The sequence below is a fragment of the Populus trichocarpa genome, chromosome 5 (assembly GCF_000002775.5).
Source record: "Populus trichocarpa isolate Nisqually-1 chromosome 5, P.trichocarpa_v4.1, whole genome shotgun sequence".
NCBI lineage: Eukaryota > Viridiplantae > Streptophyta > Magnoliopsida > Malpighiales > Salicaceae > Populus > Populus trichocarpa.
The window spans coordinates 5,034,479-5,058,460 of record NC_037289.2 but is presented as its reverse complement, the minus strand read 5'-3'; the positions used below and the strand labels follow the sequence as shown (position 1 = coordinate 5,058,460).

The following is a 23,982-nucleotide window of genomic DNA, read 5'->3' as shown; positions in this document are numbered from 1 at the left end:
AAGATAATTTTTTAAAAAAATATTTTGGGGAATTTTTTTTTTATAAAAAAACTACAAAGCTAAATTCTCAACCAACTTAATATAAAAAAAATAAAATCTACAAAGACCATTTTGAAAAAAAAAAGAATAAAGAAATCATTAAAAAAAAGAAAACAATGTATGAGAATATTATAACAATCCATAATGTTTTAAAGAAGAAAACTACATAGTTAAATTTTCAACCAGCTCAATATTTAAAAAAATTTAGCAAAGATAATTTTGAAACAAAAAAATTAAGAAAAAAAACGAAACAAAAAAAAGAAGAAGAAATCAATTTTGGGTGAAAAAAAAACCATAAAAAAACATGTTAAAAAAAAAACAAAAGCAAAAAAAAAAAACTGCTGCTACAGTGAAAAACCTACGCGTTTTAGAGTTCTTATTAATAATGCTCAGGAGTGATTAATGTCAATTGTTTTTTAGCCACACATTTCCAGCTACTTTTTAAATTGCAGTATTTGTTTTAAATTCTTAATGTCCATGAAGAAAATATTTTTTTTTTAAGATTAATATAGATATTAGGATCAGTTTCCGCGCACCTCAACTAATCTCACGGGTCTTAAAGTTAACGACCATGTAAACCTCCAGTGACCTTAAGGTTTATGGGACTCAAACTGGTGATCTCTAGGAAACAAACCTAGAACCTGACCAGTTGAGCTATATCCCTCGGGACTAGAAAACAGTTTTTTTTTAGTAACATGGGTGTCTGGGCCAGCTTGCGTGCATCTCGACTAATCTCACGGGCCCTGAAGTTAACGACCATGTAAGCTTTTAGTGACCCTAAGGTTTGTGAGACTCGAACTAGTGATCTCTAGGGAATAAACCTTGGATCTGACCAGTTTAGCTACACCTCTAGGTTTAGAAAACAATTTTAAACAATGGGAAGATGAGAATCTACGACTTGTAATTGCGTTGTGCCGAAGATAATCAGTTTAGGATTTGGCCGTTGTGTGTACATAATGCACCGATTCAGGGGCACTTTTGATTTGTGGGAACTGGCTGCTAATGAGGATTTTTTTTCCCAATTTCTTTTTAATGATCTAATCTCACTTAATTAGTTGAAGTTTGCAATGTTTGATGAAACATTCTCTTGGGAGATAAATTTGGGACCGACCTAGAACCAGCAGGTTTTACCATCAGATGAAACAAGTTACTCTGTGTGCGAATTTGACGAAGCCGTGGAAAGACTTGACAAAAATATTAGGTTTTGAACATTTGTGATCTCGAGTCAAGAGATGTGGACTTGATTATTGGATTGATTTATGGGTTTAGTTATGGACTCGATCGTTCCTGAGAAAATAAGCATCTCGTGAAAAGAGAGACTTTTTAATATTTAAATTGGTAGGTATACGAGAGATATAATTCAGGATAGAAAATATGTAGAGAAATATTGTGTTAGGAAAAATTATGATCCTTTCGTGTTTAATTAGTAGCTTAAGGTATTTATAGACCTTGATCATGTTCACCTAATAACGTGGAGAGTTTCAGGAAAATAACCCTTGGCGATTAATCTTTCTATTTCTCTTTTCAAGGCATGACATTCATTAATATAATACTCATGATCATTATGCAAAGAGACAAAACTTATTAAGGTTTTGTATTTGAACAACTTTTCATGTGGATGGATGGGTGTTGCATAAAGTTTTTCCTTGATAGAGACTCATACCTCAGTATATGTGGAGATGAGAGGCATGGTCAAAAGCCCGGGAATGCCAAGTGATCATGAATGTTCCTCTTAGTGCTCTTTTTGGATGCTCTAATTGGAGACTGATAATTTTAAGGGGATAAAAATTATGATTTATTGTGTTTACCCAGTAATTCTAAATATTTATAAATCTTGATAACGCTTCCCTTGGATTTGGAGAGTTTGAGGAATGATGAATATGTTGGTCCTCATCATTAATTGTAATGCCTTGTAAGAGGTGGTGTCACCAATTCATATAAAAGTATGTATTTATAGTATGTATTTATAGAGAATATATCATTTAATCATAAAAATAATATTTTGTAAATGGACGGTGCATATCATCACGATTGAAAAAATATTTAGATGGGTGCATAATGTACAATATGTGTGGAAGATTCTTGAGAGATAGAAAGAAAGAGACTATGCAAGAGAAAAGGTGGGAGTGGGGAGGAGGAGAAAATCTGGTCATTTGGACATTGGCTCACGCACAGCCATCAGAATCCATGAAGATAGTGTTCAAAGTCGAGCAGCACAAACAATTAATTTCTGCTGTTTTGGTGCTTAAATACTTGGAAGAGGCTGATCTTTGTCAACTCCATGAGGGAAAATCACCATCCATTAGTTTCCTGCGTGTGTTTTAAAGGAGAAGTGCAAGGGAAAATCCCAGTTTAGTTCAAAGGAAAATGGGAGCAGAAAGCATTAATTGGACATGAACTCGCAGATTCCAAACATTGGCTGTGCTGTAAAGCAATTAGAAATCAATCTTGCAACTGTTGCTGACTTTTCATGGATTGCCAGTTGCGATCTCCAGAATTGAAACCCTCTGTTGAAAAGCACAGGGTTGACTTTTAGAGCAACAAAACTTCACCTAATCTTGTAATTTCAATTTCCAGACACGACATGGCAGTAACGTTCGAGAGTTCAATATATCATGCAGCTCGTCGTCGTTGGACCAATTTATATAAAATACTCTCAACGTTTGACACTAATTTGTCTACTTGATGAAGTCATTATCATTTTCCATATAACTCTTAAGTCCCTGTTTGTTTTTACTAAAAAGAAATGCATATTAAAAAATGAAAATTTGACAAAAATATCTAATCTAAACAATAAAAAAGTTGGTGTGTCAAAATAAAAAAAAATTAAAATTCACGTGGATTGAGAAAAAATAGAGTGTACTAATTAATAGTGCAATTATCCTCAAATTTATTTGGCATGGTGGTCAGAACAGCTTAAGAAGTAAATCTACCCCAGTCAGCACCTGGCAGTATTGAAGTATATTATGTAGCTTCAATCCTCCTCCTCGTCGCCGGCGTTGTTATTATAAACATTAAAACCAGGGGGTCTTAATTACAGGCAAAAACAGCAATGAGGCAAAAAGTTATCACTGCTCGTATGGTGAAAAAAATAAATTTTGGTCCTGCAACTTAAGTTTTATTTATTCATGATACCTAGACATATTCTTAATATTAAATACTTACGATCTTGGAATTTATATTATTTTTATTCATAAAATAAAATATGTATTATTGATTTAATTTTTTTTTGGAAACCGTTACTCCCAAACATCTCCAGCAGAACATGTTACTCTAGTGATTGATTTTGTGATAATAATTGTTTTTTATTTAGAAATGCATTAAAAACATCAATGCATCAAAATAAATTATAAAGCCTAATTCTTAATCAACCTGATGTTGAATGATGAAATTGAAAAAAAAATATAAAAAAAAACCTAAAAAAGCGACTCAGATTAACCTGTCAAACTCGTAACTCGGGTTATAAGACCGAGATAACCCTATAAAAAACAAATCAAAACAAATTATAAAGTCCAATTCTCAATCAGCCCAGTGTTAAAGGATGAGATTAAAAAAAATCAATTAAGAAAATAACATATAAAACAGCCCGAGTCAAATCCTCAAATCCATAACCCGAGTTTTGAGACCAAGATAACTTCACAGAAAAAAATAAAAAAATAATATAATTTAACTCGAATTAACTTGTCAAATTTACAAGTCTGGTCATGAGACTAAGATAACTCATAAAGAACAAATCAAAATAAATTACGAAACTTGATTCTTAATTAATCATGTCAGATCTAATGTTGAACGATGAAATTCATAAAAAATCTAATTAAAAAAATGAGTGGAGTCAATATGGGTTAACCCGTTAAGCATTATTCTTGGGTTATGAGATCGGGATAACCTAATAAAAAGCAAATTAAAATAAATCATGAATTCTAGTTCTTAATCAAACACGATATTAAATTATGAAATTGAGAAAAAAAATCAATTTAAAAAAGAAAAAAAAAAAAGCCAACTAGGTTAACCTGGTAAACTCGCAACCCGGGCCACGAGATGAGGACAATCTAATAAAAAGCAGATCCAATGTTGAAGGATTTATGACCTGGGTCATGAGACCAAGATAATCTTTTAGAAAGAAAATAATAAAAAAACAACATGATTTAACCAGGGTTAAAATACTAAAATCCACAACCCTAATCATGAGACCAATATATCATCATAGAAAACAAATAACAATAAATTACGAAACTGAATTCCTAACTAATCCAGTGTTGAATAATGAAATTAGAAAAAAAAAGATACAAAAAATAAGTTATGTCAACTCAGGTTAACTCGTCAAACATTATTCTCAGGTTATGATGCTAGAATAACCTAATAGAAAGTAAACAAAATAAATCATAAAATTTAATTTTCAATCAATCTAATATTAAATGATACAATTTTTTAAAAAATTAATTAAAAAAATTAAATAAACCGGGTCAATTTGCAAAACCTATAAACTGTATCATGAAAGTGAGATGACCACTAAAAAAATCAAATTTAATTATTATTTTTAAAAAATAATGATTAAAAAAATAAAAAAATATTGATTTGAGATAAGAGTTACAGTAAAAACACTAAATTTTTTTTTTATTGTTAATGTTAATTGTTAATATTAACAATTAATGGGATGAATGGCGACATTACCCTCCAACATCAATTAATAATACTAGAGGATTAAATGAAGTTTCCTTGTTAATAAAAGGGTAAGTCAAAGAGTTACTTGTTCTGTCCAGTGTTCACACTTGAAACATAAAAAGCACCATCCCGGAAATCACGTCAAAGGGAGACTCAACTCACTCAGCACTTTCGCCTTGCCCTCCTTCCCTGTCTGAAATTCCATTTAGGCTGCTACCCGATCCCTCTCCTTCTGTTCCTATCCCCTTCTTAATTTTCTAATCAGAATAAAGAAACTCACTTTCTTCAACTTCTTTCCTTCAGATTTCTTCCCAGAAAGTCAGATCAAAAGACAGAGCTTCCTAATTATTTGTTTTACACAGTAATTGATGTCTCTTTTCAAGATTTGACATCGCAGAGAAACAAAGATAGAGACTGAAAAGGAGGAGCTGATCAATCATGGCTGACTCTAGACGTTACCCTCTTGGTAACCAGCTAGGTAAGAGTGTTTCAACTTTTCTTTTTATTTATTTTTTTATTTTGATTTTGGATTCATTTGTATAGTGTATTGTAGAACTTTTCTTTGAAGATTTCAGTTTTGTTTGATGACTGGCTTGTATATGTTTAGGAGAAGAAGATATTAATTAGTAGGACTCAGTTTGTGATCCGGGCTCAAAGCTTGGATTTTTATTGCTGGGTTCTTACTTTTAGGACGAAAGGGACAGCTTTTAAGCTTTGTTATTTGTTTGCCAGTGCAATAGTCCAGCAAAGATAATTTATTTACCGAATCTAGTGATAATCTTGATGTTCTTCTGGGGGAGGGCTTTGAGATTTTGAGGGGAATTTGTGAAAAAGAAGGAAAGTTTTGGTCAAGATGTTATCATTAATTGATAGCTGGATTTCAGAGTAATGATAAAAACTGGACTGAAATTTCTGTTTTATTGTTAAGGATATAGTTTCAACATGCTATATCAGTCTCTAACTTCTTCTCTCATGCAGGCTTAAGGTGAAATAAAGTAGTTTAGCAATGGTGGCATTAGTTTTCATGCTTTATACACTCCTCTTGTCTTTTTTTTTTCTTTTTTTTTAATACTTAAATGTTGTAAAGTTATTGCTCATGCTGTGCTTTTAAAAAGAACAAAAATTTTTCCTATGGTGGAATGCAGATATTCAGCAGATACTGGTAGAAGCACAGAATCGATGGCTACGCCCTGCCGAAATAGTTGAAATTCTTAGCAATTATCAGAGATTTCGTATTGCCCCAGAACCTGCACATATGCCTCCAAGTAAGACTTTAACCACATTGCCTTCATTGAGAAATCATTCAATGAACCTTTTACTCCAGTTGCCTTGCATTGTCTTTAGGGGGATAACAATAGTTCTTTTTTGTTTTTAGCTTGTTCATTCTAGTTATTTTCTGCTCTTTTGTGAGAATCTACAATGAAATTTGTTTTGCATGTGATCCATGTGGCAAGTTTCTTTAAAAATCCTAACTGCCTTTGAGCCAAGGATAATGTCTTGCAAGCAACATTTCAGACCTATCTCTCATTTTATTATTTTCGTATCGCCTAATGGGTGGATCCTGAGGATAAAGGTGTCATACGGGATGGAAGACCATAGAACCGGCATATGTTTGATAGATTCATTTGCAGTAGCTTTATGTTTCTAAGATCAAAGTGATTGTCAGATCAGTAATCATGTGTTCACCTTTTGGTCTCTTACTCTCTTTCGTTTGAACCTTTTCTGTCGGACATCAGATTGGACATCATTGTCACAGGTCTACAGCAGTTGAAACATTAAATTGCAATCACATTTATTCTAAAACAACGATTTGATTTTGATTTTTTGTTTTGTTATTTATTAAATTTTAAAGGAAATGATAAAACAGCTTGTTTAAGTTTCGCTTATCCAATAAAACTCTGTTTGTTTCAACTCCAGTCGCTTTTCATATACAATTCTATTTGTTTTGAGTTTCAAGTTTCTGTGGCTTCTTTTATCTGAGGAGTTCCCACATTAGGATTCCTCCCCTTTCTTGTTTGAATATTAATGGGTCTAGGTAATTTACATTAGGAGAAGCTCATAGATAGCAGCCTAATCTGTAGTGTGAGTGCTTCTGTCCTATTTTAGTGTTTATTTACATTTAGTGCGATATCTTCTCCACTATGGGCACATAGGCCTCAATTTGATTAAGTTCCTCGGGGTAATTTGCAGTCATAAACATATCTTGGCTCTAATTTCAGGTGGTTCATTGTTCCTTTTTGATCGCAAAGTGCTCAGATACTTCAGAAAAGATGGCCATAACTGGAGAAAGAAAAAAGATGGGAAAACAGTGAAAGAAGCACACGAGAGGCTTAAGGTAAGCATATTAGGTATTTTATCTATTGACATAAGCACTGATCAAGAATATGAGGTGGAAAAATTTAATTCTAGCATCTTTGAGCCTATGCCTTTGTCTTCTAGCTAACGTACTCAGGTGCAGAGACATTATTTATATTTTATTTTTGTGTTCTTCCAAATCACAGTTACTGAAAAAAGTGTATTTTCTTCCAGTCTGGAAGCGTTGATGTGCTGCATTGTTATTATGCACATGGAGAAGACAATGAAAATTTTCAAAGGCGCAGTTATTGGATGCTTGAAGAGTGAGTTCTTGAATCTTTTCATTTCTGATCATTCCAATCTCTTGTTTTTGGATCTAAATGATTGCATTTCAAACTTTTTGTCTGGTCTCATACTTGCAATGGTTTATAAAGTGGCATAATTGGCAAGATTTAGAAGATTGGACTGGTTCTAACTTGAATGTGTTGATATATGTGGATTCCACACTGAATTATAGCTGTCATTTTATATTATTTGGAACACTATGTAACTATATGATTTTGCTATTATTTCACTTTCTACTTTGGGGTTCCAATAATCAGAGGCATGATAATCAAGGCTTCAAGTTTTTTGTGCAATTAAGGAAATTATTGACCCACATGAGTTCCATGGCTATGTAATTCTTCACTATTTTTTTTTTCTTTTGGTGAGTGTTTCTAAAAAATTATAGGCTTGGTCACAAACTTTCTGAAGAACCTTGGGCCTAATGCATATAAAGTTATCAATGTGCACACACACAAAAAAAAAATCTTTATTTGTGCCTGAAAGTTAAGTTTGTTCTTGTTATGCTTAACCTTCACTCATCTCTCTCTCTTAGCACACATATACTGCACAATAGTGCTTTGATGCTTAAAATCTTTTTATGCTTGTGCCCTTTCATGTGAAGTGTAAATTAGCTAAAGCCTTTGACAGTTTTGACCACCACCTGATCTTTTTAGCTGATCTCGTTGGTTTAAAATGCCCACTTGAAATAATAGCTGGTTTCTTTCTTCTAGATTCCACTTTTGAGACAGATGACCTTGTACTATTTCTTACATAGTTGACCTCTACTGCAGGGAACTTTCACACATTGTACTTGTCCATTATCGGGAAGTAAAGGTAACTCTTTATTCCCCACTCCTATATTTTCCATCTTTTTTAGTTATTTTAATCTGTCACCCTGTCTTCCAAAAGGTTTGGTTTTGTTGGATAGCTTTAAAGACGACTCTACTTTTTGCTGCCTTTATTCTTTGTCAAATATTTATTTGGTTGTGCTGGGAAAGATAGAATCCAATACTTCTATTACCTAGCCTTTTTTTCTTCCGTGGGTTTTTACTGAATGGGTTGGTCTGTATTTTCCATATTATTATGTTCACAACACCAATACTCGGAACCCCTCTCATGCTAGAAAAAGGAATAGAAATGAAAAAAATTAAAGGAAAAGGAAAGCAATCTGTCTCCACAATTTAGAATGTCAAGATGTATTGGATAATGGTGAACATGTATTGGCCACACCTCTGAGGCTCCAACATCTGGCTTTTTTAAGTTAGGAATAGGAATATAATGATGACTTTTAGCTCTGAGAGGAATATCATGGGGTTTGATCCTTTTGGTGAAAATGATGCCTTAACTGATCATTGGATTGTGAGTGTCATTTCATTAAATTGGTATCTAGTAAACTTTTTTGTGATATTGAAGCATTTTATAATGAATGGATGTCTTTTACAAACTCAATGAAAATATAACTATTTATCTGAGGATTAAGTGACTATCATGTATCTTTGGTGTAAAAGCTAATAGATGAATTCTGAGTACTTAAAATTATAAATCTATGTTTAGATTTGAGCCTTAGAGCGGGTTTTTGAAAATAGATAATTTGTTTGTGTATTTGTGAATCAGACTAAAATAGCAGTCATTGGATAAGAAAAAAAATTTATGATGTACTCTTGGCATGATAAAATGATGATAAATATGTGTAGCACTTTTGCAGTGCTGAATCTAGACCTGAAATATATGTACAATAGCCATGTATGAAAACAAGTAGATTGGTGTTTCAGACTTAAGAGCAGGAACAGTAAACAGAAATTATTTAGCAAGTTTGCATGGGATTGGAGATTTTTCCATCTCAAATAAATTATTTAATAAGATACCTTCGCATGGGATTGGAATTTTTTCCATCTCAAATAATTAAACATCAAGTCTACTGTTGAATGTCATGCTGGAAATGCTCATGAGAATCTTTTTGCACCACCGTTCTGACAGGAGAATCTATGTGCACTTATTTCTTGTCTTTGTTGCTTAAAATCACGATTCAGTTTTGATATTCATGTTTTTCAGATTTTTGTTACTCTAATTTGGTACAGTTGCTTAAGTTATGATTGTTGTCTTGTGGCTATTGCCTAAACGGATGTCATGAGTGTTGCATCACTTAGTCTAGAAGAGGAACAAGGTTGACCTCATCAAAGTTTCTCAAATCTCTTATTTTAGCTTGTGTTTATCTTCTATTAACTTAGCAATCTTCTTATTGGGTTTAAACTGCTTTAATTTTCATATTTCATCAGGGAACCAGGACAAATTTTAACCGCATTAAAGAGTATGAAGAGCCTATACCTTATTCCCAAGAAACCAAAGACATGATGCCGAATTCAGAGATGGATACTTCTGTTTCTTCCAGTTTCCGCTCTAATGGTTACCAGGTACCCACAGGAACGACAGATTCGACAAGCATGAATAGCGCTCTGGCATCAGAATATGAAGATGCTGAATCAGGTCCTTTTTTTTTTCATTTCTTGTGCATTAGTTTCTAGTAACAAGAATTTCTGGGTCAGTTTCTTTAGAAGATGTATTGCAGCTTTCTGGATGACAAATGCATTGGCTTTCCATATTCTCATATGTGGCTATGGTATTTACTGCAGGATATAATAACCAAGCCAGTTCCAGATTTAACTCTTTTCTCGAAGTGCAAAGGCCAGCAATGGAGAAAATGGATACAGGCACATCTATTCCTTATGATCACATGCTGTTTTCAAGTATATTGGTTCTGATGTTTTATCTTTCTAGAGTAACTGCGCCAATATTTTTAGGTAATACATAAGAACTTACACAACAATACTTGTATTTTAATAGGTGGTTATCAAGGAAAAATGCCAGCTGTTCCTGTGATGGAATTTATCTCACCTGCCCAAGTGGATACAGCTAAAGACACTATTGGTACTGAACCAGCATCCGAGCCCCAGAAAGTCTTTGACTTACCATCATGGGAGGATGTATTAGAAAATTGTTCTCGTGGAATTGAATCTGTGCCTTTCCAGACAACTTTGCTGTCACAAGTGGATACGGTGGGAGTCATCCCTAAACAAGAAGATATACTGGAGAAGTTTCTTGCCAATAGCTTTGATAAAAGGCAGGGTATGGTGGGAGTCATCCCTAAGCAAGAAGATATACTGGAGAAGTTTCTTACCAATAGCTTTGATAGAAGTCAGGATATTGGGAGTCACCTACTTGATCAAGAAGCATGGCAGGTCGGTGTGATCCTTGCTGTATGTTATAAATCCTTGCAGCACATATTTAATTCAGATAAAATGGTAGTTTGTGAATGCCAAACTCTTCTATGTGAATCTTCAAGGATGGAAGAATGGTGGTAGCCATTTTTTATTCATATGCTTCATGAGTGAAATTGATGAGTGGTTATATAGAAGTCTCAATCTCATAATTGTTTCTCATGCAATTGATTATAACATACACATCAGATGTCGATATCTATAATAGATGAATTGCCGTACATGTGTATGGCTGGGATGTGATTGTAAGATTGATGAGTCATAACGCAAGATAAGACTGAGTAAGAAATGAGTGCATCTGTGGGAAGATTAGGAAGTTGAGAATGGTGGTTTCTTTTTGCCATTTCTAACTTCAACCTATGGATGTGCTGGGGAGAAAAATCGATCATATTGAAGTTTTAGGAGAAAGCAGGGGGGACTTAGACCAGAAATGACGTGTGCTGATTAATAAAGAATGATCTTGTGTCGCATTAGTTTAGAGAAATTTTATCTCGTAATAGAACTGAATGAAGGAGACAGATCCACGTGGTCAACCCAGGGGATATGTAGACCAGAAATGACCCATTCTGATTAATAGAGGATCTGGTGTTATAATAGTTTAGAAAAAGCTTATCCCATAATAGAACTGAATGAAGGAGACAGATCCATGTAGTCAACCTCAACTAATTTGGGATTGATTCTTAGTTGAGCTGAGTTGTGAATTACTTGCCTCCTAAAAGTTCATTAAATTATTAAATCAATGCATTTGTCTTGTTATATGTTAATTAAAGATGTGTTATCTTTTCTTTTTCCGATTCACTTATTTGTTTTAACTTGCCTTTCAAACAGACTATCGAGGGTGGGTATTCGCATCGGCCAAAGTGGTCCTTGGATCAAAAGTTGCATCTGGACTCGGATCTCACTGCTAGGTTTCATGATCAACAACTTGATAGTGGCAACTTTATCAATACTTTTGAACCTTTCTGTGCACAGGAAAATGATAATCATATCCAAAATGACCTTCAAATACAGCCTGCAAATTCAGATCATGGTATGACCCTAGATGAGAAATCCATCTACTCTACATCTATGAAACAGCATATTTTGGATGATTCAAGGACAGAAGGTTTGAAGAAGCTCGATAGTTTCACCCGATGGATGAGCAAAGAACTTGAAGATGTAGATCAGCCACATTTGCAATCCAGTTCTGGGACATACTGGATTTCGGCTGAAAGTGAAAATGTGGTTGATGCGGACAATCCCTCACATGGACACCTGGACACATATACGCTTGGTCCATCTCTCTCCCAGGACCAACTCTTTAGCATTATTGATTTCTCGCCCAACTGGGCATATGCAGGCACAGAGATCAAGGTACTGGAGTATAGAATGGAATGCTGAGATTTCTAAGCTGAGCTACCACTCCTCGCTGGAGTCTCATAATTCACTTCATTTTAATATAATTATGTTATTTTTTTCATTTGTTGTACAATTTATACAGATCCTAGTCATGGGAAGATTCTTGAAGAGCCGAGAAGAAGCAGAAAACTTTAAATGGTCAATTATGTTTGGAGAAGTTGAAGTTCCAGCAGAGACTATAGCTGATGGTATTCTTCGTTGCACTACTCCTTCGCATAAGGCTGGAAGGGTTCCTTTTTATGTTACATGTTCGAATAGGGTAGCATGTAGTGAAGTGCGTGAATTTGAATATCGACTTAGCCATGTCCAAGATATTACCTATAACTATATTAACATTGCTACTGAAGATCTTCATATGCGATTAGCAAAACTGTTGTCTCTGAGCTCTGCCTTCCCTTCAAAATATGACTCCAGTGATGTTGATGAGATTTCCCAATTGAGCAATAAAATCAGTTCATTGCTGAAAGAGGGCAATGAAACATGGGACCAGATGTTAAAGCTTACTTCACTGGAGGGATTTTCCTCAGAAAAACTAAAGGATCAGCTTCTTCAAAAGGCACTCAAGGAACAGTTACATGAATGGCTTTTGCAGAAGGTAGCTGAAGGCGGAAAAGGCCCTAGTGTATTAGATGAGGGTGGCCAAGGGGTGCTACATTTTGCAGCTGCTCTTGGCTATGAATGGGCCCTGGAACCTACAATAGTTGCTGGTGTAAGTGTCAATTTCCGCGATGTTAATGGATGGACTGCACTTCATTGGGCAGCATCTTATGGCAGGTGAGAGAAATGAGTTTTTTATTCATTTCCTTGTCTTCCTTTCCATTCTCTGCACTTCATATTCCAAGCTGGGGATTAACATGGGGTACTATACCATGATAGTTTATTGGACACAGGAATTCTTGATGAATGTACCGTATTAAAACCAAATAAGCTACTGAAAAATGTTAACTAGGGTAACAAGCCACCTTCATATAAAAACTGGGCAGCAAACCTCCTAGAATGCACGGGGGTATATATTATTGGTGATGTTAGGATATCACCAAATATCATGTTGCAAATGACAGCATGCTATTATTAATTATAGTGGCATCAATTCTAGCTTTAGGATCTAGTTACATCCACAGTTATTGTCTCTTACAATTTCTTGTTGGTTACCTTTTTCAAAATGCTTATTGAATTAGTACTCATTTATTCTACTTTGGCTCAAATATCAGAGAGCGAACAGTTGCTTCCCTAATCCATCTCGGCGCTGCTCCTGGAGCATTAACAGATCCAACTCCCAAATATCCCACAGGCAGAACACCTGCGGACTTAGCTTCTGCTAATGGACACAAAGGGATTTCCGGCTTTCTTGCTGAATCTGCTTTGAGTGCCCACCTATCTTCTCTGAATTTGGAAAAGCAGGATGGTGATGCTGCTGAAAGTTCTGGAATACCAGCATCACTGACAGTTTCAGACTGTAATGAAACTCCCGTCAAAGATGCTGACATACCAATTGGACTGTCCCTGAAGGATTCATTAGCTGCTGTTTGTAATGCTACTCAAGCTGCTGCTCGTATTCATCAAGTTTTCAGAGTTCAGTCCTTCCAAAAGAAGCAGTTAAAAGAGTACGGTGATGATAAATTTGGAATGTCACACGAGCGTGCTCTTTCGCTTATTGCAGTCAAGTCACAAAAGGCAGGACAATATGATGAGCCAGTTCATGCAGCAATACGAATTCAGAACAAGTTCCGCGGTTGGAAGGGTAGAAAAGAATTTTTGATAATTCGGCAGCGAATTGTTAAAATTCAGGTGCATTTATTGCTCTTGCCCCCTTTATTTTATAGTTTCTATTTTCTTATTTTAGACTTCTTTGTACAATTAACTCTCTCTTACAAGTTATTTCCTTGCATGAAGCATAGAACTCTTGAAAACTAACTCTAATTGCTTTATTGTGAAGGCCCATGTACGAGGCCACCAGGTCAGGAAAAACTATAGGAAGATAATCTGGTCTGTTGGCATTTTGGATAAAATAATCTTGCGTTGGAGACGAAAAGGAAGTGGTTTGCGTGGCTTCAAATCTGAAGCACTTACTGAGGGTTCCAGCATGCAAGTTGTATCTACAAAGGATGACGATGATGATTTCCTTAAAGAAGGCAGAAAGCAAACAGAAGAAAGATCACAAATAGCCCTTGCAAGGGTGAAATCCATGCATCAGCATCCGGAGGCAAGAGAACAGTATCACAGGCTGCGCAATGTTGTTGCTGAGATCCAAGAGACCAAGGTAACGGATTATTATTTTATTTGTTTTCCTTGCAGTTGCTTGACAGTTGTTTGCATTAGAGACAACAGTGAAGGGTAGTTGTTTCACTAAAACCACTTCTCTTCAGTATATTATGCCAAGTCAGGTTTTTACTGGTAGAAATATGTTAAACAGTTGATGGTAAGCGGACTAGGTTGGGACCATGGGAAATGATTTGAATTTCGAGCCCTCATACACTCTGCAGAGTAAGATTCAAATGAATTGTGGACATGTAAATCAGTGGGAAAATGTTCAAAATTTCTGAATTGGTAGTTTGTAACCTTGGAATTATCCCTAATTGAAACCTTCTTTAATGCAAGGCTTTAATCAACGACAACCATTAGCTTTCAAGGGGATGCAGCAAACGCATTTTTGATAATCTGATTGGTTTTATGATTTGTAAATCTTACAGGCTATGTACGAATGGGCAAACAATTCAGAAGCGATGGTCGAGTTTGATGACCTGATCAATCTCGAAACGTTATGGGACGGTGACACTTTCTTGCCTACAGATTCTTGAGCCAACCACGGGTTATCCTCTTTGATTAGATGCTGAAATTGATTTGTAAATGTCCCTATTGAGTCTCCTAATTATAACTGAAGTAGGTTAGGAATGTGTCAAATGGAAGCAGTAGTGCTGTATTGTCCTAGTGATAATCTCTATGCACAGTAATATGAATTATTGAGTTGTAATAAGAACTGAAGTCATAAGAGAAATGGTATATTCATAAACAAACTAAGTTCTTAGTACTTGTAAGTGGCTGGCTTTCTTGAGTTGAGTTCTTGGGGATTTAGCATGCTTTGAAGCTTTTTCTACCATAATCGAATTGAGCTCAGGACCTTTTTGAAAAGAATTTTTCCCATGGGTGTCAAATTTGACTAAACCACACGAGGTTAGTAGGGCCTTTTTCAATGCTTTGCAACGCTTCTTGTGATCATGTCAAAGTTGAAGTTCTGCTTTCTTGCTATGTGAAGCGTTGGATTGAAGGTCGTAAATTTGGGTTGTTGAGGTCTAGGACTCTAGGCTGGTGTAGAGGGTCATAAAGATGGGTTTTGTTGAGGTCCTTTCGGTTATTGTTTGGATTAATTTATTATAACTTGATATATGATATTGGAATAATTTTATAGAAAAAAATAAGTAAAGTTTAATTTTTAAAAAAATTAAGATTGAATGATGTAATTGAACAAAATAAATTGTAAAAAGAGACTTTGAAAAAGATATAATTCAATTTAAGCTAATATTTTAAATTCATAACCTGAGTTCTAAGATCAGGATTATTTTATAAAAGACAAACTTAAAAATATTATGAAGCCGAATTTTTTATCAATAAAATGCAGAGGGATTAAATTAAAAAAGAAAGTCTCAATAAAAAATATTTGAAACAAAACAAATAACAATCAAAAGAATTAAAATTAACTTTGATACAAAAATAAAATGAAATAAAATGTTAAGGGAAAAAATTAAAAAAAGATTTAATTAAGAAAATGATTCAAAACAAAACAAATAGCAATAAAAAAAATAGACATCAAATCTGACAGATGAAAAAAATTGGAGAATGAATTGAAAAAAAATCTAATTTTATAAATTATATCAAATTAAAAAAACAGCAATCAAGAGAACATTGATCAATTCCAAAAAATAAATAAATAGATGGGCTGTTTGAAAACTAAGAGAGAAAAAAGGCTATCAGCGTCAAACCAGAGATCTGTTGGTAACACACGTCGTCCAGGCATAGAGAGGACATTGAGAAGATTCAAATGTTGTTGTAGAAGTCTGTTTGTTTGTAAGGAGCCTCCAAATACGCTACTTGAAGACGCGAAGGCATCCCACATGCTAGCACATGTGTCACACACACCAACCACTTTTTTGTTTTTTATTTATATTATAAATTGATTAAAAGACAAAATTTTCTCTAAATCAACTTGATTATAACTAAAAAAACCATGATGAAAATACAAAACAGCCCCTGAACAAAAGTTAAAGAAATTTTGATTCTAAGGGTAATTTATTTTTCAATAAATCATCATTTAACATGGATTGGTATCAACAATTAGCAAGGGACTAGATAGGGCCCATGCTAGACCATGGGTTCGTGTCATATATTTTTTTGTAAAATGTTTAAGTGTCATAAGTGCTTTTTAATGAAAGAAGAAAAAATCAATAACCCGTGTTATAGCCTTGATCAATCAAATAAGTTAGTTTTATTTAAATAAGATGGAAAAAAAAAGAGGTAACAATATCAAACAAAAAAAATCATAAAAAAAACAATCATGATAACTAGAGAAAAAAACTTTATCCAAGAGCGGAATACAATATTGTTCGATTTTCAGCCAATTAAATATAAAAGGATGAAATACGGTAAAAAATAGACAAAAAAACTCGTATGAGTCAAATTAAGCTAGCATGATAAACATGTAATTTGAGGATTAAAGGGCGAGTCAGTCTAGGTTAACCCACAAAACTCATATACTAGGTCATGAGATCAGGATAACCTGATATAAAAGAAATTGAATAAAACCACAAAGCCAATTTTTTTTTTTAAAAAAAAAAAGTCTAATGACTAATATGGAAAAGAAAATAAGCAAAAAAAAAGAAAGTCAACCCCCATTAACTTTTCAAACTCGTGACTCGGGTCATCAGACTGGGAGTACCTTGCATGCAAAAATCATGAAGCCTAATCCTCAAGAAATAAAATGCTAAAAGAAAAAAAAAATAAACAACATAAAAGCATTCAAAAAAAAATAGAAATTAAAAGAATAAGGGTTAAAATTAAAATAAAAAATAAATTAATGGACTGTAATAAATTTTTGATTTGAGAGTTAAATTGAAAAGAATAATATCCTCAACAAAAACAATAAAAAAATAAAAAACATCAAGACCACATTATAAAAAATAATACAATTATTTTTACTTCAAATATTCCAGATGGAGAATGTATAAATCACCTATATGGTTTATGCACTTGTGAAGTGACTCCCTGATATATATTCAAAATAAAAGAAACATTTCTAAGCATAATTTACTCATCACTTGAAAGTAAAATTCCATCCTCCATTTCTTAGTCTTGGGCCAAAACTCTCAAATATAAAAGGGTGGGGTTTTCATTTTTAGAGTACCGTATGAAAAGTATTTATACTTCTAATTAGTTGCTTTGTGTGCGAGGAGGCGGCTTTTGCGGAACAAAGCTTGATATCTAATCCCTGTGGAGAAATTGCTCTGAACAAAGAGGACGACGCACAGATTCTTGAGGAAACAATAATGAAGACTGAAGAGGTTGAAAAACAGGAGAATGTTGGACCTGATTCTCAATGTCCAAAGCCTCAGGTTCTGGAAATGGAGGAATTATTGAAAGTCCAAGGGTTTCTCTAAATCAAAACGTGTCTAATGTTCATTTTAGCTCTCTTTTTTATCGTTTCAAATCTATCCTCTTGTTGAAAAGAGAGAGAGAATTGCAGTAGGGCACCTGCGGCTTTGTGAAGGATGACATTTTTATTATACATCAAAGTTTTGATCATCTCTTGAGAACATGAATTACCTGGAGGAACTCTACGGAATTGAATCTGATGAGGGTACACAAGCAGTAACAACTGACAAATTCCATTCAATATAAAACGTTTTTGATGGTATCTACAAAAATAAGGGCAAAACATGAAAGCCAGTTGAGATTCGAAAGGAAAGAACGATTCTGATATGAATTAATAATGAAAATTAAGAATCAAAGATCACTGGATCAGAAAAACGGTTTATGAATTAATAATTAAAATCAACAATAAAATGTCAATAGATCAGAAAAACAGTGGCTAATACTATTAAGGTTACCTAGTGAAAACATTGATAGAATTGGCCTAGCGAAGCTGATGATTTTATTACCTTACCGCAGCAATGATGATCTGAGCTTATGTTCCTTGTCACAATGAGTCATGCGTTCTTCAAAAGCTGAAGTAGCAGTTTTATATCATTAAAGTTGATCATTAAAAAGCACATCAAACATGTGGGCACATTTTCATGCCTTGATCCAAACTAACAAACAAATTCGGAAGATGCTTCCAAACTAAACTTCAAAAATACCAAGCTCGTAACAGAAATGAGAACTTAAGGCAATCAAATCATGCCAAAATCTTAAGTTCACACTATGATCATCTTCAATGAAGCTCATGTCTTTATGCCAGTACAGTATATGTTCGCACACTAACATCAAAAAGAGACAAGAAGAAGCTCTGTACTTGTTCCAGAAATACAGATCTCAGTTCATATGACAAAACAAAAACTAAAATTTGGATCTTCAACACAGGAGGCTTCGGCAAGATGCAACCTAGGCATGCTGAAGAATTCGACCCACAAAAAGATATAACCTCGCTCTAAATACTTTAGAAAAAGAGTCATGGCATCTCATATACATCAAAATCAGTGGTTAACCCCTGACAGACCTTTAAATCTGCATGCATGAAGTAAACCCTAAATCCATAATCCTTTATTGATAAGCAATGATGTCATACTTAACAAATAGAATTTTGACAAGACAAAACAAGCACACCAATAATTACTAAGACTCAAAAATAAAATTCAAGAGGAATCAGTTTCATGATTTATACTTAAAAAATAAAAGCGGACATACCAACACATGCACTATGCAAGTTTATAACACAAAGCGAACAAGTCATGTTTCACAGAAAACCTCAAGCAAACACATCTCGACTCACATTCTGAATAAAAAGAGATAGGAGTGGGTGTTATTCCTAATGCTTTATAACATCTATGGTGTTTTCTCGTTATATGTCTTGGTACTTGCTATATTGCTTGACCAATAATTGAAAACATTTCTCATCCAGTAATCAGTGTATAAAGAATCCACAGAATACTCCATTAATTGTGTGCATTTGATTCCATCAAAATACAGTTTATACAATAAGTATACTGCCTTAAAAGATCATTTACATTGCACTCATAATAGCATGTTGAGAATCAAAGAAATGACAAACCATCACACTGAAACTATTCCATACTTTGATGGACTTACAATTGACAGCTTGCTGTCATAGCTTTGACATCTCCCAAACCTGTGGAGGCACAAATCGGAATTAGCAACAGCAGTGGCTAACATGATAGCTACCCAGCTAGGTATGCGATGAGAACCTTTAGTGAGGGGTCTGAAAATCCACCAGCAACCAAAGAGAGGCAGGGATCTGGCACGGGATATTGATGAACAGTTTATGGGGCATGTTCCAAAGTGGTATGTTTTCTTGTGATCCGCACTCAGCAATATATCTCAATTTATTAAATATTGATGAACAGTTTATGGGGCATGTTCCAAAGTGGTATGTTTTCTTGTGACCCGCACTCAGCAATATATCTCAATTTATTAAATATGTTTGAACTTCTAATTCTCTTCTATAATCAAAGTCAATAAGTTATAGTAGATGTCCTCTAACACCCTTGATATTCTATCTAGATGTGTCAAAGGTCATCCTTAACTTAATACATGGGCGCTGATTAAGTTCTTTGCCATAACTTTATTCTTGATCTACACCATATAGGAAATCGCGTACTCGATAGATGTTTTAGTACTATCTCATTTCTTTTCACGAGTCTTTGAACAGTCATCTGTTACACTTAAACGAGGACACATCACTTCACTAGAGAAAATACTAATCCATTTCACACACATAGCTTTTAGCTTATTACATAACAGTGGTGAAAGAGAATTATTTTAGAGCAATCCAAGATTGCTGAAGTCTTAGGGTGGTTCCCCTATTAGGAATTGCATAATACCTGTCATTCAGTTCCAAGCATGTCTATCTTGTCAGCTTCATATGCTACAATGCACAAGAAACTCACCGAGTTTGATTTTAATAAATTGCTCAACAGCATACGATACCTTAAAATGGAGCAAAGAGAGCAATCCTTTCACTCGGAGATGACCTCCACAGATGCAGTCCTGAACGGCTGTAGTCCAATAAATGCTTATAAAAAGAATTTACAACGCTGCAATCAACCACACCCAAAATACGACCCATTTAAATTACTCAATTTCTCAGACCACCTTCCTTCCTTCATAATTGGGTTTAAACCCTTTGTTTTACATTTATCACTATCATTTAACCTTGATAAAACAAATTATTCTTACTGACCACTAAGGCACTAACTCTTATAACAGAAATTGGACTGGCATCCTCAAATACACATCAAAATTTAATACAAATGCACAAACAATTTCCAAGCAAGGACAGGGGGCAGCCTTAACCTTCTTGAGATTTCTTTTTAACGCAATGTTGCATGCTGCTTAGCTTCCTAACAAGTCATCCCCATAGAGGAAGACTTTTCAGCAACTGAGTACTTCGTTTACAACCACAATTCTCTAAAACCCAAAAGAACAGATTCAAAGATGCATGCACAGTGCAACCAAACACAGATTCAAAGATGCATATAGAGTGCAACCATAAAATAGGGTTCAAATAAAAAAATAAAAAAACAAAAAAAAACGAACTGTCCTGGAGAGATAGAGGAAGACTCAAATAAGAAATTAGGCTTCCTCAAATTCACTCCTTCAGTCACAAGTCCTAAAGGTGAGTTTCACAATAAAATGTCAAAATTCATAAAGGTAAAAAAAACAAAAACAAAATTATGGTCATTACCGTAAGGGTTTCATTTCCTTCATATATATAATTGATGTCTCCCTTGAAACATCGAAAAAAAAAAAGAACACGTTCTAAGAAAAATAATAGATTGCCAGAAACGCAATGCAAGCTGAAAGACTATTGTTATATTGATATCAACTGAAAAGAGAACAGGGCCCGACTTCAAAAACCAAAGTTCCTTGAAACTTAACAAAAGAAAACCATGCATGTTTAAGAATCAAAAAGACCAGTCTGCATCTCCATCTAACCCATCATATATAACCCAAAGAAACAAAACAAAACAAAACATATTTTCAAGGTCCATCAAAACTAGTCCACCGCCTAAAATAGGTTCTCCTTTCTATGCAAGAACCATCCTAATAATCTTGAGACTTTAAAGCTTCTAAAGCTAGCTTCATCTGTTTTGCAATCAAATCATTTTCCATCATGAAAAACTCCAACTTAGCGTTCATCAAACTCCTCCACTCCCTTTCCAACTCCACCAACTTTTCCTCTGGAACCTTCCCCAGCATCATCATTGCTCTCTCCTTCACATCCTCAGGCAAATCTTCAGACAGTAACGATGAACGCAAATACGGATACTTATCCCACAAATCCTCACTCCCCTCACCTCCCTCCACTTCCTCATTTTCCACTGCCTTTTGCTTCTTCATACTTGATTCCTTCCATTCTCCATTCACGACCCTCTTTTGCTTCTTCACATTCGCATCCTCTCCTCCACTCAGCTCGTTGTTAGCAGCCTGCTTCTCCTTTTTTCCACCCTTTCCCTTCCTTTCTCCATTGACTTCCTCGCTCAAAACCCTCTTCCCCCTCTCCTTTTTTCCATCATTTCCCTTCCCTTCTCCATCAGCTTCCTCACTCAAACCCCTCTTCCCCTTCTTCACATTCCCCTCCTCTCCCCCATCGCCTTCCTCACTCAAAACCCGCTTTTGCTTCTTCAAATTCCCTTGCTTTCCTTCTCCGCTCACTTCCTCACTCGAACCCCTCTTCCCCCTCTTCACACTCGCCTCCTTTCCCTTCCCATTCACTTCCCCACTCCCCAATTTCGCCAACGCCAGAATAATCCCTCGTCCACCACCACTAACATTTTTCCCACTGTTTTTACTAGCATTACTCTCATTTCCCACGACAATACCACCAGCACCCCATATTTTTTTTGCAAGCTCTACGCACTCCAAATCATGCGGTTTACTAAAAGTCTCATATTTCCCACTCTCATTCTTCTCCACATCAGTAAAATACTTCTTCTTCAACATCCTGATTTTATTAGCAAACTGATTATTGGAGGCATTAAAACAGAGTGATTCCTTCACAAATCCATAAAAATCACCAGTATCTGCAGGAGAGTTTTTCCCCTTTTCATTTTGGAACTCAATCATGCCATTCAATATCACAATCTCATCCTCATCACTCCATATACGCTGAGACCCTCCGGTCCCAGGTCCGGCTCCCTTCTTTGCTTTCTTGTCATCAACGTCCTTCTCCTTCTTGGGCTGCTCTGGTTTTGGGTCAGGTTTGCGCTTCGGCGAGATGGGCTTGATAGTGAAACCAGAAAGAGAAGGCGACGCTGGATGAGTTGACTCAGTGTCTTCTGAGTCAGCGTCCGAGTCGGACTCCGAGTTTGGATTTGAAGGTTTGGAAGGCAGTTTGGGTTTCTTTTTCTCCACTTCTTCATCATCATCTTCTTCGTCGTCGTCGTCGTCGTCTTCAGTTCCGTCATCGTCATCGTTTGATTTCTCACCGGCAGCGTTTTGCTGAGTTTTGACGGTGCCGTTTTGAGGTTCTTCTTCTTTGTCATCGGTTTCTTCTTCTTCTTCGGAAGATGAAACAGCGGGTGGGGGCTCTTCGATCAGGCGTTTCCGAGCCATTTAGGGTTTTTCCTTTTTCTTTTTGGATTTTTTTTGGAGGTGTGAGAAACTGCGAGTGACTGATACACTGACTGCTCTGCTCTGCGACTGTGAGTGGGATCTTATTATTTTTTGTAGCTTTGTTTATTTATTTATTTTGTTATTTTGATAAAAATGTTAAATTTTCATTTAAAGTGTTAGCTACAGAGAGAGAGAGAGAGAGAGAGAGAGAGAGAGAGAGAGTTCTTTGTTTACTCTCTGGGAATTTGACAACGCTAGATTTAATTTTATTGTTATTTTCAGAATTATAATTTCGTGACTAATATTATCATCTTTCTTAACATTTAATTAATGAAAGAGGCACCAAAGATTGTGTTTTTAGCCTGTATGCTTTGTGAATCCAAGGAATATAAAATTAATGAGAATTGTTTTTAAAAAAAATTATTATATGTTCTTTAAAAAATAAACTTGAGGAAAACCCACCTATAATTATTAAATTATAAATGGTTAATGAGTTAATTTAGTGATTCATCTAAACAAAATTGAAATTGGATTAAAAATTAATCTGTTTCTATAGCAAAATTAACTTTAAGAATTTCTTTATACTTTTATCTAAATTAACATCATTTTAGCAAAATTAACTTTAAGAATTTCTTTATACTTTTATCTAAATTAACATCATTTTAGTTTTCTAAAAAAAAAAATTGTTTAAACAAAGTTTTATTAAACGAGCTGCTTTGAAATAAACCCAGATTGTCCTAGCTAAGCCATGACTATGAACGCAACTGCTGGCTCAACAATCTGGATTCTGCACCTTCGAAATACAGGGTATTCTCAACGAGATCAGACGACTTACAGTTGAGCTTGTTGCTTGTTTGCTTTCCTCATTTTTCGAAGAGAGAAGCAAAATACATCGTGGACCATCTTGCCAAACAGAGATTCATTAATAGACCATCTAATACGCAGTGCTCCCTTGCATCTTCCGTTGCTCCAAGCTTCTTCTAAATTATAGCACGGCTAGCATCCCCATGGCAAAAACATTATATAAGAAAAGCTTTATTGCTTCATTTTTTCTTTTTCTTTTTATCTCGGGATCGAGCTGGGGTCGGATTGCGTTATGCGTCCTGTACAAAGACGATTGGTAAAAATTCTAGAATAGTTGAAATTGTACCTCTACCTTCCACGAGAAACATCAAGATTCACCGGCCCTGCCTCAGTGAATCTAGCA

General features: G+C 35.0%; 2 protein-coding genes across 4 annotated transcripts; one reads left to right on the top strand and one right to left on the bottom strand.

Moving 5' to 3' along the window:
- The first annotated feature begins 4,795 nt into the window (after positions 1-4,795).
- On the top strand, positions 4,796-15,028 carry LOC7455204 (calmodulin-binding transcription activator 3). Of its 3 annotated transcripts, none has more exons than XM_024600581.2 (13): positions 4,796-5,179; positions 5,847-5,966; positions 6,921-7,036; positions 7,231-7,319; positions 8,112-8,154; positions 9,597-9,804; positions 9,951-10,028; positions 10,162-10,556; positions 11,424-11,948; positions 12,076-12,767; positions 13,205-13,781; positions 13,930-14,253; positions 14,684-15,028. In XM_024600581.2, the coding sequence occupies exons 1-13, from the start codon at positions 5,140-5,142 to the stop codon at positions 14,789-14,791; spliced, it is 3,315 nt and encodes a 1,104-aa protein (XP_024456349.1). In that variant the 5' UTR covers positions 4,796-5,139; the 3' UTR covers positions 14,792-15,028. The 3 variants fall into 3 exon arrangements, with proteins under 3 accessions (XP_024456349.1, XP_024456348.1, XP_024456350.1); XM_024600580.2 differs by having other exon boundaries at positions 9,951-10,064; XM_024600582.2 differs by lacking the exons at positions 4,796-5,179; positions 5,847-5,966 and having other exon boundaries at positions 7,203-7,319; positions 9,951-10,064.
- Positions 15,029-21,010: 5,982 nt separating this feature from the next.
- LOC7455203 (probable transcription factor At1g11510) lies at positions 21,011-23,869 on the bottom strand. The gene is made up of 2 exons (XM_002306271.4): positions 23,611-23,869; positions 21,011-22,862 (listed from the first exon to the last, which is right to left on the bottom strand). Exon 2 carries the CDS (start codon positions 22,773-22,775, stop codon positions 21,264-21,266), a length of 1,512 nt encoding a protein of 503 aa, XP_002306307.4. The 5' UTR covers positions 22,776-22,862; positions 23,611-23,869; the 3' UTR covers positions 21,011-21,263.
- Positions 23,870-23,982: the final 113 nt, after the last annotated feature.

Bases quoted from the DNA above. Each gene is read 5' to 3' on its own strand.
- LOC7455203 (XM_002306271.4), bottom strand. From the start codon at position 22,775: ATGGCTCGGAAACGCCTGATCGAAGAGCCCCCACCCGCTGTTTCATCT.
- LOC7455204 (XM_024600580.2), top strand. From the start codon at position 5,140: ATGGCTGACTCTAGACGTTACCCTCTTGGTAACCAGCTAG. The intron at 5,967-6,920 runs GTAAGACTTTAA...CTCTAATTTCAG, and splicing joins ACCTGCACATATGCCTCCAA to GTGGTTCATTGTTCCTTTTT. The intron at 10,065-10,161 runs GTATATTGGTTC...GTATTTTAATAG, and splicing joins TGATCACATGCTGTTTTCAA to GTGGTTATCAAGGAAAAATG.